The 20,042-nt window shown below is 39.2% G+C and overlaps 1 protein-coding gene across 1 annotated transcript in view; it reads left to right on the forward strand.

The window, feature by feature from the left end:
• Positions 1-17,612, forward strand: part of deptor (DEP domain containing MTOR-interacting protein) — a 42,970-nt gene extending 25,358 nt beyond the window's left edge. The window contains exons 5-10 of the mRNA XM_085473124.1: positions 3,212-3,390; positions 8,432-8,614; positions 9,394-9,546; positions 12,730-12,800; positions 13,145-13,249; positions 17,046-17,612. Of these exons, the coding sequence (XP_085329250.1) occupies positions 3,212-3,390; positions 8,432-8,614; positions 9,394-9,546; positions 12,730-12,800; positions 13,145-13,249; positions 17,046-17,168 (814 nt within the window). The 3' untranslated portion in view covers positions 17,169-17,612. The remainder of the gene's footprint in view (positions 1-3,211; positions 3,391-8,431; positions 8,615-9,393; positions 9,547-12,729; positions 12,801-13,144; positions 13,250-17,045) is intronic.
• Positions 17,613-20,042: the final 2,430 nt, after the last annotated feature.

A 20,042-nucleotide genomic window follows, 5' to 3' on the forward strand; every position in this document is an offset into this window, starting at 1 on the left:
TCAATACAGTCTTGAATGACAGATATTTTTGCAACATTTGTTAGAGAGAAAGAAGTATACAACTGGATATCATCTGCATAACAATTATATGAGACGCAAGATGTGTCTTAAGTGGTTGTAGTGCAAACAGAGCTGCACCTTGGGTTTACACCACATGACAAAGTGGCAGATGAGAACATAAACATGTCAGCAGCAACTGATAAAAATCTGAGGTAAGAAGAAAACCGTTCTAGAGATGATCCAGAGATGCTCACTTAAGACCTTAACCTGCCAATCAAAATACTGTGATCAGTTATGTCAAATGCTGCTGTTAAATCTAAAAGTACAAGAACAAGATATTCTCTCTTTATATTTCTCTTAGAAACCCTAAGAAGAGCTAAACCTTGGACAGGTCATCGGCCCATCATAGGTGCAGACCACCACTCACTCTCTTGTTTGCACCTACAGCCAGTTTAGAAGGCCAGTAATCAGCACGCCTTTGGACTTCAGGATGCCCGTCACACAAAGATACATTCAAACCAGTTAGGTTCTTGTGGGAGACAGAAATGCAAACCACTTCACCATGCCCATCTTACATAACCATTAGTGTTGCATCCTTTAAAAGCTATTCTTTGGCCATAGAGTCATCACTACCCCACCCATATGAAAGACTAAATTTAAAAGCAGGGAAATGCCAAGTCTCAGTGTTTGTCACTCGGAGTTAGGTAAACTGACTGAACAGACACTCTGAGTTCATATCAGGGTCGTGGCAACTCCTCTTGTTCCACTTAATGCTTCCATGATCCATTTATATGTGTATGCAAAGCGTCATAGTCCTTTCTATTACTTAAGTGGTTACTATTCAAAGTTCAGAGTTCACTTCACTGAGCCTGTCCCTTGGAGGTAGCATAACACGATCTGTTGACTTTACCTGTTAAAATGGATTAAATTGCATTGTGTAAACAGATCTTGTGGAACATTGTGTCCATTTCTTTTAACAGCATGTTATGATGTTTGCTGCTAATGTGAGCCATAGCAGTTTATTCCAGTAAAGCCACCAATCCTTCAAAATTCTGCATCTAAACCAGCCAGTGACCTTAAATGACTAAAGACTTGAGCAACACTGGGCTTGCACTTGTTCTATATTTCACTCAACCCAAAGGTTGAAATTTGAGGATAACACTATGTCCCTGTGAGCAACTCAGTGACGTCATAGTTCTTCTCTTGACTAGTTTCGGTTTTCTGTGGATGTCAGTCAAAGTTTAATGAACCACAGTGAGAGCATGAATGTGCTTTTTTTATAGAGGCGGCTTTTCACATCCTGCAGCTGAGTTGGATTTCATTTAGTTTTCCATTTACTTTCATTTCTTTCATTAGTCTCTCTATTTGTGTTACTTAGCACAGAACCTGTTCTGTCAGGAGACTAATGGTTTTGTCGCTAAAGCTTTCCAATCAAATATTAATTTGTCTCCATCGAGATGTTGAAAGAGTAGGAGGTTTGTCTGTGCCAGGTAAAACTTGCTTACTACATATACTGATTAATGATATACTGTGGATTGCCTATACAAAAAGCGAATAAATAAATGCATGGCAGGAAATGTATTGGCATAGTTGCTCTTCTCTGAGAATTAGATGAGAAGGCCACTCTCCAATGATAGCAATAGAGTGCATAGCCTAGCTTAGAATAAAGGCAAGAAACAGAGACACACTTAACCTGTCAGTATGTTTAAAGCTCATTAACTTACATATTATACCAGTGCCTTTTTGCATTTGGGTTATGTTGCCAATTTCCTGGCTGAGTATAGTTGCACACTTGTCTGTAGAGGTTTGAACAGCTTTTTGGCTTTGGTTAAGCCAAACTAATCTGATGGTTTCTTTGGAAATAGTTAATAGTTACTACACAGACATGGGAGTGACATCTTCTCTTCTAACTCTACAAAAAAAAAGGGAAAAAAAGCCCAGAGGAGCTCTCGTTAATATGTCTGTCATCTCCAGATTCGGGTTTAATCTCATCACTGAGTCGCTGATCCGGTAGGGACTTACGGAAACTGTCTCCTCCATAGTTAAATTAATATAGCTTTAAAGATTATCCCATCACTAGTTCTTCTGTCCTGCTTGGATCAAATGTTAAGTTAGTGGCTGATTCTTAGTCTGGAGCCAAATCACCCAAAGCTTTTGGATGCATCTGATGTTGAAATTATTACTTCTTTGAATAAGTTCTTTGAATATTATGATTATTTATACAAATCTCCAAACTGCTGATTCATTCATGCATGATATCTGTGTGTAATACACAGTCCAGGCTGTGATATTAACCGCTCAGTGAATGATTGATAAGCCACTAAAACTGAATGTGGGAATACGTTTTGTGCCAGCAGAACAGGACCAACAGCGTAGAAAATACATCTTTGAGGCTGTATTTCATTTTAAGCATATGTTTTGACATGCAGATGGCAGAAAGCCCCCTGTAACTTGCACAGCTCTTTGATGGCATTGCTTAAGTGTATAGGCTGGTGAGTGCTTGCATGTGAGTGACAGGTGTGAATGTGGTTTTGAGAAAGTGGGATAGCGAACGAGTCGACAGTTCTGCTCCTTACAGGCGTGCACATGCCTGTTTTTGTTTGAGTCTGTCACCGGGTGCCACTCAGAACAGACTACAACACCTGTTTAATGCAATCCTTGTTTTGTTTTTTGTGTTTTTGTGGAAACTATATTAAATCTTGTGCCTTTACATTCAACTCAGCTGATTCCAAAAAACAACCCTCCATTTATCAGTGAAGCTTATCCAGAAGGTTTGCCTCAGTGTACTTACTTTGTAATCGTGTAGGTTTGATATATGAGGTTTAAGGAATGGCTTGAATTTATGCACACTGCTCATGTGCTAATCTGGAGACAGCTACAGCACAGGCTTTGTGCATTTTGAAAGTGAAGATTAGAGAGTGAAGGAATGACCAGAGTTGCTGGTTTATAAGGTTTTCTCCACAGGGAACTACCTCTGAAGAAAGTTTACTTTTCACTCAACCAAAGGCTCGTAGCTTCCATAAAACCTTACTTTATTTTCCAACAGCTAGGTGAGACTTTTATGTAAAATCACTGTAACTTTAAATAAATTTGTCGGTGCCAGGTGCACCACGTGCACCAAATGTGCCGTTTCATCTCTGCAGCACCCCACTATCACTCCTTTCCCTCGGTCTCAACTTCATTACTCTGTTCGCTCTAATTTTCTCCATAGATTAATGAACACAGAGAACAACCTACTGCAAACCAGAGAGGAGGAAGGCAAGTCGTTTGAGCGGACGCTGGTAGCCTCAGAGTTCATCGATTGGCTGCTGCAGGAGGGGGAGATGCCAACCAGGGAGGAGGCTGAACAGCTGGGGCGGAGGCTTCTTGAACATGGGATCATCCAGCATGGTGAGGATGGAGTCAAGGGAAGGGCCTTGTTTCCTCCTGTCAGTTATTTGGTTAATCAGTACAATCATTTATCTCCCCGTTGAATTGGTAGTCAGCAAAGGGTTTACCAGTTTACCGTTTTAGTGTCATAGATATGTCTAGATAGAGCCAACCTAAATTACAGTTTCTTTCTAGGCAATACCCATAAGTAGGCCTCAAACCTAACAACAAAAACTAGGTTAATATGGTCTCTAAAGGGTGCCTAAAATATGAAATCTTTATTAGTTTTGCTCCTTAAAACTCATCACTGCCCATTTTGGGCTTCTAGCCATTTTGAATTGACCCACATTATAGTGTCACACTGACTGGGAATGCATTTCACTGCTTATGAGTAGCACTGGTGTCATTTATCCCCCAAAAAGTAATGTTTTACATTACAGTATTTTAAAATATTTTTATTCTAATTCAATACATTACTTATAGAAAGTAATTACTTGCACTGGGGCATTGCTCCATTACTTTTGTGCTAATTTGCACTGTCTGAGATGCAGTTTCACCCATGTGATTGCCAGTTAAATGTATATTATTAAACTATATATGTGCCTACATAGCAGTAAAAGTCCTCTTCCTAATGAGAACACAAGCTCTTTCACTTCATGTACTGTTAGTTGGTAAAAAACACATAATACTTAATACATACTACATAATACTGTGGCAACAGCGTTGCTTCCATAGAAACCTCGTGCTTTTGTCACCTGCTGGAAATCAAGCTTTTGTTTCTTGCATGGTGCTGAAACACACTCAGCTTGAGGATCACTTTCTATGTGCGTCCTTTGCTATATGGAACCTTTGCAAAGTTCTTGGAGAGATTTATTGCCATATTCCAAGCAGCGGATTGTTGTTTCTGGCCTTTGCACACTTTGCAGTTTACAGTTGGAGATCACTCTTCTCTTCATCAGTATCCTCAATGAGATGAGTATAAGCCAATGCAAAGAAATGTTTAAAACATCATACAGATAACTGAAGAACTTATGTAAAAGAAGGAACAATGCAGTTGACATGCGAGGCGTGTGTTTTTTGTGAGGACCCAAATGCAGACCACAAAAAATGAAAACAGGAATTAACTGAAGCGTGCCGTTTATTAAGGCAGACATACCCAACGGGGAGAAACATAAAAAACAAACTAAACAGAGGAACGCCTGAACTGGGGGAAAGACATTAGAGAAATCTGAGCATTAGAGAAACCCTGAAAACACGGGAGGGACACAGGAGAGCCACGGGTAAAGCAGATGTGACGACAAAGGTCGGGGGAAAACTCACACAATATATACAGACAGGACGTGATCAGGGGAATTGGAAACAAATGGGAAACACAGCTGATACAACCGAACATGACGCCACAGGGGAAGCAACACTAAACACGCTTAACATAGACCACGTGACTGTCAAAATAAAACAGGAAAAAAGGCAGACTAAGACACTCTGACTTAACAAGGGAACAGGGAAGTGACAATGGGTGACAACGCACATGACAGAGAGGGGAGGCATGGAATAAATGCGAGGAGGTGAACGTGGGAGCTAAATGGGGGAAAACCCAGACATGAGGAACAAACACATGCGCATAAACAGAAATGCAAGGTGAGCCTTTCCGAAAGGTCGCTTTCAACTGATTTAAAAGTGCTTTTGCATGTGAACAAATTTGATGTTTTAAAAACTTGTGTTTGTGCAGACACAATTTTGTGTGGAGGGTAATCACTGACATATACATTCATATCGTGTCCAGTTGTAACTGTGCGTTTAATACCTGCTAAGGTGTCGCTGATATTTTCCTGAACATGCTTGACTCACACACTGTGGATGTCAGTATTTTTCCAGGGGCTTTGGTTCTGCGTTTGTTGTTCAGGGCTTCCATGACAGGTTGGCATTTTGCTGAATGATGGTTATTTGGACCCTGAATGAGTTTCTGCTGGGTCATAACTGCATCATGAAATTTCTCTGGTTCCCGTTCATGTCTGATTTAATTTGGCTTGCTGCAGAGAGATCACATGACCTTTGTATTTTCATTAAGGAAAATATGTCTTCAACAGTGTTGGGGGTCGTCATGTCTGGATTCCAGACTGTAGATAGCTAAACGGAACAAAACGTTTTTGAAATGCCACTGCTGTACATCATGGTTGCCATGTTCTGCAGTCCAGACAGATTTAAACAGAGAGGCAATGATAACCTACAGATGAAAAAGAAAGAGGAAAGACATGAGTGATGGAGAGGTGGTTTATCATATGTTATCAAGTTATTCCTACCAACTCTTCCCTTTTGCTACTGCTTCTCTTCAGCCTGAATGCCTGTCGTCACAGAGTAGGTCCATCTGGCCCCTCTTTCTCTTGTTCACTTCCTAGTTTCCATCTCTCAAGGACTGCTGCAAAACTAAGCATCTCGAGGGACTTGGAAAGTGGTGTTACTCCACACATACGCATGCACACACACACACAAAAACACAAACAGCAGCCTTGTTACGTCACTTATTTAAGGTGATAGAAAACTTCATTTGCTCCGTCACAGAGACACGGCACTGCCATCCCCCTTGCAAAAATAAGTGCTCTAGTATTACAGAAATAATATGTGGACTGTGTATGTTGTTAACAACACTGTGTTGCAGTAAAGTTATAAATAGCTTACTCGTACACACCCCGAGTTCCCATGAAAAACACATTATAAAGGGGGTGGAGAGTAAACCAGCCAGATTTCTGTTCTTTTCTGTTGTGGTCCGTAGTCACATTCATCTGTACGATGTATGGTTGGTCTGGATGGATCTACTTTGTGTTTGGCCCAAAGCCTGTGTTTGGTCAGTGTGCTTAGTGTGGCGCGCTGGGGAAAATGTTTTCCTACACTGTGCTTCTGAATGAGGTACAGACAGGCAGAATAAGCAGATGACAGAGTTCCAGGTAATGCTTAAATTAAACAGAGCAGGGCTGATATATCACTGTGCAACAGGCAATGAGCCAGGAGCCAGCTGTCATCACCAGGGGTGAGGCTTTACATGATAAATCAGATTACAGAAGAAAAACCAGCATTTCACGTCAGTCTGTGAAGAGGAGTGTAAAGCACAGTACAGGCTTTTTACTTTTAAAAAACACAATAAAGGGACTTTGTTGAGCTGACAGAAACCACAAAATTGATGCATGACATGGCCACGAGCCAAATGTGTGTTGCTCATAAAAATGCATGATACCTATAAATGAGAAATGACTATGAGAAGGCTCATTATGTAATGATTATTGTAATAACATAACATGCACTAGTGGACACCTGCGCACTTAGACTTTCTTCTTACAACTTACTTTATATTTTAACCTTCCGAGACCTTTAAGCTCTTGTTTGGGATGGATTTTTATTTTCTTCCAGCTATTTGTGATTAGAAGTATATAAAGTAAGCTTCATCTTTGGACAGAAAGTCATTCTTACAGTTTTACATTCTGTCTGCCCGCGTGCTGAACTGAAAAACGTTTGTAGTGCGAACTGTAACGTGAATGCTTGATTTACTACAGTAATGAGTCTCTGCACTACTGAAGAATGTAATTTGATTACAGTAATGCATTACACACAAATCTGAACTTTACATATATATATATATATATATATATATATATCCAATATCCAATAAGAAGCAGCCATTACTATGAAGGAAATAATGATTTCTACAGCTCTCTTTTTTTTTCTCCAAAAAGGAAGACATTGAGAAACATCAGTTATTTAAATATACTTTAGGTTCACTAAAACCTTAATAGTCTGGCTATTTCAGTGTGGAGTAATGTTGTATTTGTCACAGCCAGAATGGCCGGTGTGTTTGTGGAGCAGACCCGAAAGCAGACAAGGGAGAGACAGAACTGAATCTTTAACAAAAAGCGAGCCGGTTATTTTGTGCTGATGTCAAAAACGGAAAACAAGACAAGGCTGGTGCAAAACTAAACTGGGAGCAGCTAAATTACTATTATAACTATAACATGAAACATGAACCTAAGCAATAGAAATAAAACTCTGTGACCAGCCGTGACTTGACGTTGAGACAGCAGACAACCAAACAAAGAACAGAGGAAGACAGAGGACTTAAATACACAAAAGGGTAATGTGGAAAGTGGAAACACCTGGGGAAACACAGTTGGCATAAATGAACCTGAATGCCACAGGGGAAGCAAAACACAATGAACATGGAACACAAGACTCTTCAAAATAAAACCGGAAACACAATGGGACATAGACAGGACAACATGAAACACATGACATACTGTATTAGAAGAAGAAACATAAACCAGATTAAAAACTCAACCAAACGAATAATACTAGAACTTAACGTATCTCATTAGTAATACAGAATACAAAAAAACTCAACTACACCCTTAACTTAAGAATAACACCTGAATTTAACATTATTTTAACATAGGAAATCAACGATACTAAATAAATGAAAAGACGCTGGGTCACAGACCCACCCCCTGACTGTATTGTGCTGTTTTGCATTGTTTTGTGGGTGAGTATTAACAGGAACTCATTTCTAGACGGCAATAATCTGGCTTCAAGAGGTTAACTTACATAACCTGAAACAGGAAATTGGGTTTCTGTCTATAGCTGGTTGGTTGAAAAGATTAAAACCCCCAAAATACTTTGAGGGGGTTAAAAAAGACGTCACGCGGGCATTATGTGACTCTTCAGCCAGGAAGAAGACAATATCAGCTTCTCTTCTCTCTCTCAAACTGTGCATCTCACCTCTTTTGAAACCACAGTAAGAGCAGTGACATTGACAGCAGTTTGACCGGTTTACGTGATTAGTTTCACCTTGGCATGCTTGTTAATTTTGATAAAAATGTACTCATATCTCATCTTATCAGCACAGCGAAAATAAGTGAGGTCAGTGCTCTCAGTGGTCATCGTGTTCTAGCGCAGCTCCAGGGAAATTGTTACTTGCGTTTGAGGTTCTAGATCAAGGCTCAATAGGAGTAAGCTTATACATTTCAGATACATAACAAAACGTATTTATGATCTTCATGTCCATTTTCCCTGTTATTAGTCACCAACAAGAATCACTTTGTTGATGGGCCGCTCCTCTACCAGTTCAGGATGAACTTCCGGCGACGTCGGCGACTGATTGAACTTCTTCACGAGCGAGGGCGCAGCATCCCAGAGAGCCACGACAGTCCCTTCTGTCTCCGGAAACAAAGCTCTGACGGAGGCAACACCAGCTTTCTCTCAGGTGCACACTCCATCTGACTCTCAGTAACTGTGTAAAAGCTTTGCTTCATTATTTCCTTTAATTCCAAACTGACAGATCAGCTAAATAATCTGTGTCCTCCTTTCAGTCATTTTAAAAGTAAAACATTGTTTTTTAAATCTAAACTTTTGCTGAACCCCAGCTCCTCCGTGAGAGTATTCGCAGACGTTTGGTAGAGACCTTGGGAAGTTTGTCACCTTTCATAGGAAACCTTCACTGTGTCCATGTGTTCATGAAACATTACTCTTATTAAGCAGTTTAAATATTGCCCCTGGTTATTTGATTCAGTGGCATATTTATCCAGTTTGCCTTATCTTCTGTTGACACACATACCCAAATCCACTCTCCGTAACCTGTGTCCTTGGTGGTGTCTGCCTTATGAAGATAACAGAGCAGCCCTGTTTGTGTTACTAGGCATAAGAGCAGAGCACAAAGTCTCTGTCTCACCAAAGTGGCACAAAAAATATGGCAAAACAAAGAGAAAGTTAAGCATGCACATTTAAAACTATTAAATAGTTATTAAAAGTCTAACCTACTTAGGAGGTTACACAATATATTCCAATGAGAAAAGACTCAATATTTTATATGAATGAAGTAAGGGGCTCTATGTAGTGCTGGTTTTTCCTGTCTTTAGATTGGTCTGCAGCTCCAGAGGCCACACTGGTAGACTGTAAATCAAGCCTTTATTCTGCTTTGCCTTCTTTCTCTTTTTTCTGGCTGTCTTTCAGACTAACAACTCAGTTTGTGTTTCTCTGTCTCAGTGAGTCCCACAAAAGAGATAAAGGTGTCTGTCGGAGTTCGTCGGAGCAGCATGAGCAGCAGCTGTGGCAGCATCGGTTATTGCAGCAGTGGTTATTACAGCAGCAGTCCTACGCTCAGCAGCAGTCCGCCTGTCCTTTGCAACCCTAAATCTGGTATGACAACATAGATATCGAGTGTATTTTGTAATGGGCCCCACTCCCACTGAACATAAAAAAAACTATGGAGCAAGAACTATATCGTCGCTTAACTGTCAGGTTTTCTAAAGCTGTGGTTTAAAGTTGCTGCATATAGAGTTAAATGAAGTCTTCAGTAGACAGTGGCAGTTATAATAGTTTAAACTAACCTCATTAATAAATGGGAATAAGTCCAAATGATTTTAGTTGTTGTGTGTTCTTACTGACAGATTCATGTTATTTACTAATTGTAAAGTTATTTTTTAATATAGTGGCTCTACTTTGGATTTTTAAAGCGGTCATTTAGAGAAGCAAAGAACTTCTGACTTTTTCTCTTAGACAGTGGACAGCTTCAGTCTGTGTGCTGCTGCATGCAGCTCTGTCACGTGCTAAACCAGAGGTGTCAAAACCCTTTTTATGTAGTGGTGCACACAGAGCCCAGTTTGAGCTTGTGTGGATCTACAAACTGTTCCCCGTCCTTTTAGTGTAAAGAAATCCAAGCACACATTTATTCCATAAGATTTCTTAAGAAAAATAAATTAAATTTTGAAAAGAGTTTTTCCACATTGTATAAAGAAATATTACATAAATAAATAAAAAATCAGCACAGGTCCCCTGACGTAAACTTTAATGACTAAATACTTAAAATGACAGAAAAGGTTGTTGTGCTGTTCTTTTAACCAGTGACTCAATATAACAAAAAAGAGAAACATTTCTATTGTAAATGCTGAAAAATAGGAACTTTTCTGTTCTTTAATGTAACACTTAAAGCAAAACACTGTTATCTGGTGCTTAGTTAGTTTGTTGCAATAAGCCAGGTCATGGGTGATGTCTGGGGGCCAGGCCAGCTGTATGTTTGACACTCCTGTGGTAAAAAAAACAAAAAAACAGAAAGAGAGCTGTTTGTGTAGCAGGAACACAAGACCTCCACTGCACAGCAGGTTTCTCACTAGATATTTTACTTTGTGTTTTTTGAAATTAAAGTTACTAAATTAGGCTTCAGACTTGCTCAGTTGGAAAGAAGGAAATGAAGCGTGAGAATCAGCTGCCGTCAGTGAGAGAGGCGTCAGGTGGACTAGTTGAAATCCTATATAATTCAAATTGACAAATATCCATATTACAAACTTGACAACTAAACGCATAGAAGACTCACAACAGGTCATATAACAGACTGCTTAACCCACATTTATTCTATCGCAAACTGTGAATTAGCTTGTTTTTCTGTGGGAAGACATGCTGAAGAAAAATCCTAATGAGCGCACGTTTACTTCAGTGGAAAGCAGATATGCACTGCTTAAAGGAAAGTGACAATCATACCTGTCATTTGGAAATGAACGGCTTTAAATTCTCTGTGCAGATTTGAAAACTTGGCAGTGACGCCCTTGAGCCGTGTGTGTGTTTCTGAGTGTTTTATTTTGGCTACTTTGAGGTGTCCTCTGATGTGTTTGATTCAAGCAGAGTCCTCGACAAGAGTTTCTTTGTGCCAGCAGCCCCCCCTTTTACATTAGCACTTGCTCATGGTGCACAATGAGCAGGAAGAGGAAGGCACACACACACACACACACACACACACACACACACACACACACACACACACACACACACACAGAGTAAGGGTATTTCTCTTTTGCTTCACATACGAGGAGGAAGAAACTCCATATAAGATGAATGGGGTGAGCTTTGACCAGTGTTTTGTTTCTATAAAGTCACACCATTAAAAAAGGTTATGTCATCGTGACACAAAGGGGGCAGATAACAGAATGTTAAGAGAAATTGTCCTGTATATCTGATCAGATTGGAATTCCACAGAGAGATTATGAAAATTTCCAGCTCTAGAGGATTAGCGGTCCTTTGCACTTCACTTCCTCTTCTTTATCAGATTACAGTTAAGTGTTGCGATGTAGACCATAAGTGATTTGTCAAGCACGGGCCACTGGCTTTCTAAGAAATGTCCTTGCATTTTTTGCTTTTAGATTTTTGAGAGTTATTCAGTGATCTTTGCGGCACATATCGAGTTGATTTATAGTTTGTTATTAAATACTAAGCACCTGTTGAAATCTGAACTCAATGTGCACACAAAGGCTGAAAGCTGCTTACTTATTTGTATTTTTCTACTTTACAGAGGCTATAGACATAAGAGTTTGTTAGACCCTCCAATTCTCCAGTGGTAAAGGAGATCTGGCTATTCTTAAAAGCCTATCAGCTAAACATATGCAGCCCTATGATAGGTCCTATTATAGGAGATGAGGAACTGAAACACCACCCTGCATAAGAAAACTTAAAACATAGAGACAGAAAACCATTCGCACTCACATTCACATGGATATAAACTAGAAAAAAGCAAAAGGAGTGAGGCATGAATATCTGTCTGGACTTAATCTTCAATAAAAAAGCTTTCAAAACTGGAACAAACAACTTTGGTTTGGCCAGTCAGGGCTTCTTTGACTGAGACACCATATTGATAAAATATTTAAGAAGATGATATGGAAAAGGTCAATGGACCTGACCTAAAGGAAGGAAAACAACAATGTGAAGGAAATGTCCAATAGATGAGTGGGAACAGCTAGCGGGAAATCAATTAGTTTAATGTCCTGGAGAGGCTTTAGTTGGAAAAACTATGGTCAGACGCTTCATACTTATGGCCATTACATCGCATAAAGCAACTATAGCTTCATTCACAGACTCATCATAAATGCTCATAAATCATAGCAGTCAGTAATAATGCGATCACCAAGCCTAAGAAAAGTTGTTAATAAAGAGCATTGTCTAAAGAGCATTGAAAGATCTTATTTATTTTAACTTTTGTATCTCACCTTTTGCTCTCCAATTTCTTTTCATTTTTCCTCCTTAAAATGAGGACATTTCCAATTAATTTAATCTAATTAATTAATAAGACACAAAAGTCTTTTGGATCCTTGTGGAGAGTCATGTCGATGCAAGTACTGGTAAGGGGAAGCTGGACTAGAGGAAGGAAAGCTATACTGTTTCAGGAAGCAGGGTGCCTCAAAGGCATTATTAGCATGTGACCAACACTCATAGTTTCTACACACACACGTACATGTTTAACCAAAAATAGACCTGTTTCATGTGTGCATGCCCAAGCCAGTGTGTCGTCTTATTGCTGTAACATTGTGTGTTGTGTTGATGTGTCTTTCTCAACAGTCCTGAAGAGACAAGTGAGTCCAGAGGAGCTGCAGAGACCAGGAGGACCTTTTATAAAGAAGACATTCACTGTAGGACACACACAGACACACACTCGCACACAGAGAGCTGAGGTCTAACGGAGACTATTTGAGCAATCACACATGTCCTCACACACACACAGACACACGCGAATATATGTGAAAGGTCCCATGATTCATGGGCGTAAGCAGACAGCACACATACATCCCTCCCTATTCTTTTTAAGTTAAGTGTGATCACCAAAGAGTCTCAGCTGAGCATCACACGACAAAAATCCAAAGTATAATGTGCAAACAGTACTTTAAAGTACATTATTTCACCATCTAAAGTCACTGAGCATGGGATTGAAAAGAAGTGAGATATTCTGCGTCTCATCTGCTGCTGTTGTCCTCAGATTATAGGCGATGCTGTGGGCTGGGGGTTTGTGGTGCGAGGAAGCAAACCCTGTCACATCCAGGCTGTGGATCCAGGTGGACCTGCTGCCGCTGCTGGCATGAAGGTAAGACTGGTAGAAATGTGTGAACTCCTGAAAGAATGATGAACCCCTGCAGGCTTCTGTCATCAGATGAATTGAAGAGAAGAACAATAGATGTACTACACGCACTTCTTAGTGAAATCTGAGACATAAACTTGCTTTTTGCACCTCTGCGGATGCTTTTTGCTGTGGATTTTGATTTCAAGAGGGCAGCTCCGTTAAGTCTGTAGACTGTCGGAGAAGCATTTAAATGTCAAACAAGAGTTTAAGGATTCTTTTTGTAGATTCAGCCCACAGGAGGAGGATGCTAGGATGGGAGGAAAGAGTGGCACAAATGTGCTGTAGTAGGGGTGGGGAAAAAATCAAGGAGTATGAAAGGATAATGGTAGCTGTGCTGCTACAGCTGCCATGAAGGTATGTCAACAGAATGGCAGCAAGGAATCCTGGGAATGCAGAGCACAGCAACTTTACCACAACATGGAGAGCGGGGCCAGAGTGCAATGACTGAAAAAAATTGTAGAAGGAGCCTGAAAAACAAGAAATTAATTACTGATAGCGTGTTACTCATGTAGGGTGGTCACCGATGGAAGCAAAAGGGCTTTCTTGTGTACATATCACTTTCCATATCCTTTAGTACACATCATTTAGTTGTTCTGTTACAGGGATGTTTTCTTTTAATTAAAGGAGAAAATGTGTGCAACTGACTGAAAGAAAGGATGGTTGCCATAGCGAAGACACATGAGCTGAAGATGAAAACTGGAAGAGGAGGAAGTAGGTAGAGGAGATGAGTTTGAGTATTAGCACTAAAAGAGGAAAGAGCCTCTGGAAATAATATCACTTCTGCTCTGGTGACTGATTATTACCATAGAAACATGTTCAAGTCAGTCATAAAGGTGTTGTCGCTCAGAGAGCGTTTCACGTGTGTTAAACTTATTTTGGACTTAATTGGGACAAAATATGAAGACCTCATGTGGAAGCTGTTTTGATTGTGCACCATTTTTATTAAACATTTAACATGGTCTGTTTGTGTTGAGCATCTTTTATACCCATTAAGCCAATAAATACCACGCCAAAAACCAGATTATTACATTAGCTTTATCTGATTTCCATCGTGTCAGGTTTGTACATTAAGTTCCTCGTGTGCAGCGGTGTGTGCAGTATCGTCATCAGTTTATTTGTGTGGAGTTAATCGCACTCCTCACGTTTCCTCGGAGGTTCCACCTCACCTGAGTGTTTTTATTACTGTTTAATGAAAGAAGATCGCAGTCCTGAGAGGGGCGTCATGTTGTCAGATGTTGAAACTACAGTCCAGGCAAAAATCCAAAAAAGCGACAAGTCATCGTCTTCAGATTACAGCCGAGTCGTTTCACACACCTTTTAACTTGTTGCATCTTTTCCTGTTTCTGTCATTTCACTTTGTGAGAGGGGTTTTAACCATCTCAGCACAGGGAAACATTTCGTCCAGCTAGGGTCCAGCCAAGATTAACAACCCTGCAGCCCGAGAGAAGGAATGTTTGGATAGGGGAGAAAGAGGAGGGATAAGATGGGGAGTAGTTTAAAGATAGTTAAAGATATTGGAAGGAAAGGTAGACTAGAGAGATGAATTCAGGGAACCAAAGATAAAGATGAGATGGTCAAATGAAGAAGAATGAAGAAGACTGTTTTGGCTCTGAAAATAGTGCAGTATAGCCCGTAGAGATCTGGGTGTGATTACAGTGAGGGTCTTAAATTCCTCTGCTACATAGGATTAGCAGCCTGGCGTTTTTTTCCCCCTCTTCTTCATCACACTTAATCTCTCTTTCCTCTTATTTCCTTTGCCTATTTTGAGCTTTCTAGCACAGAAACATTTAGGAGTGCTGGAAAAACACTGAGCAACGATTGCCGTGAGAATATTCCTAGAGGCCGCTCTCTGCATGTGTTCACTTTTCTGTGTAACAGGCAAGTTTAGGTAGCTGTTCACTCCAAGAAATTTTCCACATGCATAATGTTTCCTGTATGCACAGTCAATAAACTATCTGTTAGAGTTTGTTTTTCTTCAATCTTTCCTCGGCTGTCTGCACGTGGTTGATTTATGGGCTATTAAAATATCAGAATAATGAGGTGCTTTTGTTCTTAATCGATCTTTTTTGGCATCGTGAAGAGAAAAAAAAAAAAAAACTTTTAGGGGCCAGTAAAGCAGGGAGTGCTTATGTGAGTGAGTATGTGGTTTAAAAGTTTGCAAAAAACACAGCAGCAGGATCATGTTGCAAGAACGGCAGCTAGAAGGCAGTTTTGAAAAGACGCCTTATTTTTATCTGCAGCTGCAGAAGTGGTTAAACGATAACATAGGGGGCATTCAGGCGTGACAGGAGTGGTTTGGAGTGAGGCAATCATGTTGTACCTCTTGTTATTCAAACTCAGTTATATTTTTTACATCAGTGAGCTCACAGTTTTGAGCTATGACTGTGCTCTGTGCTCACTGACACCTGTGTTAGGTTACATGTGTTGACACTGAAACTTGTGCTGATAAAAAAAAAAGACAACCCAGAAGCATTTGCACTCTTGCATGTTAAAGTGAAGGACGGCCAAATGCTCCTTTGTATAATTGTTCATAGACTGTATATAAAAGATGGCCACCTATTGCTTTGAATGCTCACAACTTAAAGCTTCCAAGTTTTTTTTTAGGTTGTTTTTGTGTTTTAAAATAAGCCTTAAACTTATTCAGATGAGAGTGTAGGGGATTTATTAGCTTTTGCTGGGGCAGGTTATTAATAACATGTGTCTTTAATTTACTGTTATAATTTTGACGAAAGAACAGACTTACTAGATGTAGACACTTTTTTGTCTATTAATATAAGTGAACATTTAACAAGACCAAAGGGCACTCACACTATCCCCTCAGTGATGTGCTTTCCCAACTTAAAGCCCAAAGAACTGTAAGGCAGGAGTAAGGCAGCTATAGTTTATACTTATAAGCTTTGACCGTAGAGCTTTACAGATGAAAACTTGATACAGAGAGAAGCACAGTTTGGATAAAGTATAGCAGGCTGTCTTTCATTGCAGCAAATGTAGATTTCGGCTTTGTAGAATAAAATTCGAATTCTTCTGTAGGCCTGATGGCTTTTTGTAAAACTTTGCAATGTGGGCCACGACTAAGGGTATAATTTCCCTGTAATTAAAAGGAATTTCAATGTACTTTATTTGAAATTACAATATAATTATATTTGCTTACAAGCCCTTAAAGATAAATACACCTGTATTATATAACAAGTCAGGTTTTTATAAGAAACAAAGAAATAACTATACTGTGAGTAATTGTAGGTAATGTATGAGTAACTTTCATTGTAAGTACACTGCACTTTTCAGCGTGTGGGTTGTATTATGAAGTAGGACAATGAATTTCTCCATTATCAGATCACATAGGGCTGCAAATTTTGATGGGATCTTTTTATTCTTGTAAGTTGGTAAGAGAGAATAGTCCTCATCACATTTATGTTGATAAAATAAAAATACAGTTGAATAATAGCACATCAATACTCAAAATTGCTCATCAAAATTACTCACACATTACTTACGTATGGTATAATTGTTTCCTGTAAAAACCTGACTTGTTAACTCCTTATTTATGTGTGTCTACCGTTATGTATTTGTAGGTAAATATAATTAATTCGTAATTTCAAATCAAATAGTTGTGCCCTTATTTACAGGCTGTATTGTAAATATCTGGGGAGTTTTTTGCAGCTATAATTAAATATATCGCTATCTGCCTCTTTTCTTTTTTCTCTATGAGTGGCATTAAAGGTGATCAAGCATGTCTCCTGTTTCTGTCAACTTTCTCCAGGTGTGTCAGTTCGTGGTGGCGGTGAACGGATTGAACGTCCTCTGTCACGACTACCGAACCGTCAGCAACCTGATCCTGACCGGTCCGCGGACGATTGTCATGGAAGTGATGGAGGAGGTGTAAGCATTAAAGAGAGCTCCAAGAGGAAACCTCTCAGAAGAGTAATGCAGGAAAAAATGTGGGGACTGAAGTAGTACTTAACCTCAAAACCCCATCGAGAGCGAAACACTGAAGACTTGAAACCACGTCTCACTAGCTCTGTTCCAGCATTGTTTGAACAAGGTGGATAACCAAGAAACTGTGTGTGTGCTTAAAAATGAGGCTATTGTAGTCAAGCAAACGAGTCAATATTTGGAGAAACTAGGTTGTTTTGGATTTTTTTCCTTTGGTTTCGTGGTGTGCGCACTCACACACTGACACACAGAACCAAAACAGACACCACGGAAGAGCTTGGAGTCAGAAAACTCACCCTGGAGAGTGTGTTCAAAGGATGTGAGAAGATGTGAAATTAAGTTTTGCCATTATAACTCGTGGATCAGAGAGTAGAAAGCTGAAAATGAGGACGAATATTCCTGGTGGCTCAACACTGCCCTCTGCTGAGAAGGACAGGAAGACACACTTCACACTGCTACTACATGTAATTTCAGGGTTTTCAGGGGTGCCATAATGGAACCATTATGTTCAACGGGAAAAGACAAACACCTGCCGTCGCCATGTGGAAAATGTAAAATACCAACTTAATCGATGTTGAGGTAGATTTTTTCCTAGCTGCTAAGAATGTTATAAAGGCGATAAACTTACATGCTACATTAATAAGCACATTGTATATAGAAAAGCAATTAAAGACTTACAGACACAAAGTTTAGAAGTCTGGCTTTAGAAAACCTGTCTCCCATTAAACCTTGTAACCTATTCTGATTACCCGTGACAGCGCTCTGTTAGGCACTTTAACCTTATATGCAGCCTAGAAAATAGACAGTGACCGACAATATCACTGTCTGTAGTTTTTTTAAAAGAATTCGGAGGTTTCTGTTATACTTGCCTTTGAGATGTGGACACAAGATGTGTTACATACCATTAAGAATTGCCAAAAGAGGGAATACTAAAAATAAAAATGACTCTAATTGGAGTCATACCAACCAGCCTTAATGTAAACTTAGAGAACATTTGATTGACCTTTTAACTTTTATATATCATTTGATGTTTGATGTATAATAAAGATAAGAAGTAAACAACCAAAGCACTTGGTTGACTGAAGCGTCCTTTTTGGGGGGAATTTGATTCAATCAGACTTCCCTAATTTGAAACTAATGTGGAAGAATGACTTCCTCCGCCCCTCCCCCACATCCTTTTCTCCTTTATTATCTGTACATGCGGCGCAGTTACACATCAAGCACCATATCGTGTATGCGCTAAAGAGTTTTCAGACAGATAAGAAAAGATGTATATGTACAGAAATTTAATGTATGATGGCCTTGTCTGATTTTTGTCTCCAGTAGCAGATAAATGAGCGACACGCCTGAATATTCAATCATTTTAAATAAAGGGAGCAGTTTTCCTCAGAATCAAAGAACATTTTGTTCATTTTGGGGACTTTTTTCCAGCTTTTTCTGAAGGTTTCATTTTAACTTTTTCATAAGTTTGAGTCAGTAAGTTAAAATTTTGAGATACCTAACTTGAATTTTGAGATAATAAGACAGATTTTTGACCTACGGATGACACTTTTTAATTCTCTCGTAGTAGTGGAAACAAGCTTTTGACCCTACAGGTTTTACTCAGAGCGAAAAATAGCTTCATTTTTCAAAATTAGTTTTCAAACTGAGAGAAATAAGAGTTGGGCTCTAATGAAGGCTCTGTGCCAAAACACTTTGGTCGTATTCCTACTGTGATGTAAACCAGTAAACATGTGAAACGTGAGTAAAGTATCCACTGTTTATGATGCTATCTTTCTCTTTTTTAATAACGTTGCTTTGGAATTCTTTCTTTAGATTTCAGGTTTATCACTTCACTGCTTCAATGGGAAAAAGGTAAATAAGAGAATTGTTTCTAATGAATCTTTAAATCCTTGAATCAGCTTGATGTAGCTCGAAGCTAAGTGGATTAGATCAGGCTTGAATTATAGCCTCTAAATAATATGAGGATCCCGCGTATGTTACTACTGTGCCATCTTGTGTTTATACATACTGGCATGAATTTAGAAAAAACAGAGCATGGATAAGTGATACTCATATCGTTCATACACTATGTGTCTGTAGTCCTGAGCAGCACTTGTTCCTTGTTTTGTCTTAGACTAAACTATATTCCATGTCTGGAGGAGGAAATTATTACTGCAAAAAAACACAGATGCAGAAATGTAAACTTTGTTTTCAACCACAGTATATTCACAGTTGTTACAGCCAAACTGTAGAGTTAATATGTCCTAGTGAACTACCTCCAAATATGTTTTTGTGCCGTTGCCGGTTAATTCAGTCGACTATTCATTGATTTATCTTAATGTGCTTGGATGTAGTAGGCAGTCAAATAATGTAAATATGTGCTTGTTTAGCTTTATCTCCTAATCTAAAGCCCACTCCTTCATCTGATTTATCTGGCAAATCATTTCAGATACAACAGCAGATTTTAGGCCTAACTCATTCAATGATCTAAACAGCTGGAATATGTTGTTGCCGAATATGTCCTCCTCAGATTTACAGAATTTTGCCTCAAAATCTGTAATCTGCTCACGTTGTTACATGGATAATGCCATATATTGTACTGTTAATGTATCGTATTAATGTTCTCCAAAACGCTTTCAAGTAGTTGCACTTTGCTTTTACCCAGCAACCGTACAATATGTTTATTAGAAAGAAATCTCAAAGCACAAAATAATTTCTTCTCTGGGTTTTCATTAGTCTGATGTAGCGATTTCATTAATCTTTAATGTTAATATCTACACTTGGTATGGATTCAATTTTTCTCTGTTTTCTCTCATTAAAATTCATCTATATGCAGTTTGTA

This window comes from Copadichromis virginalis, linkage group LG11 (assembly GCF_057382275.1).
Source record: "Copadichromis virginalis isolate Kocher_CV1m ecotype Utaka linkage group LG11, C_Virginalis_male_GT1.1, whole genome shotgun sequence".
Lineage (NCBI taxonomy): Eukaryota > Metazoa > Chordata > Actinopteri > Cichliformes > Cichlidae > Copadichromis > Copadichromis virginalis.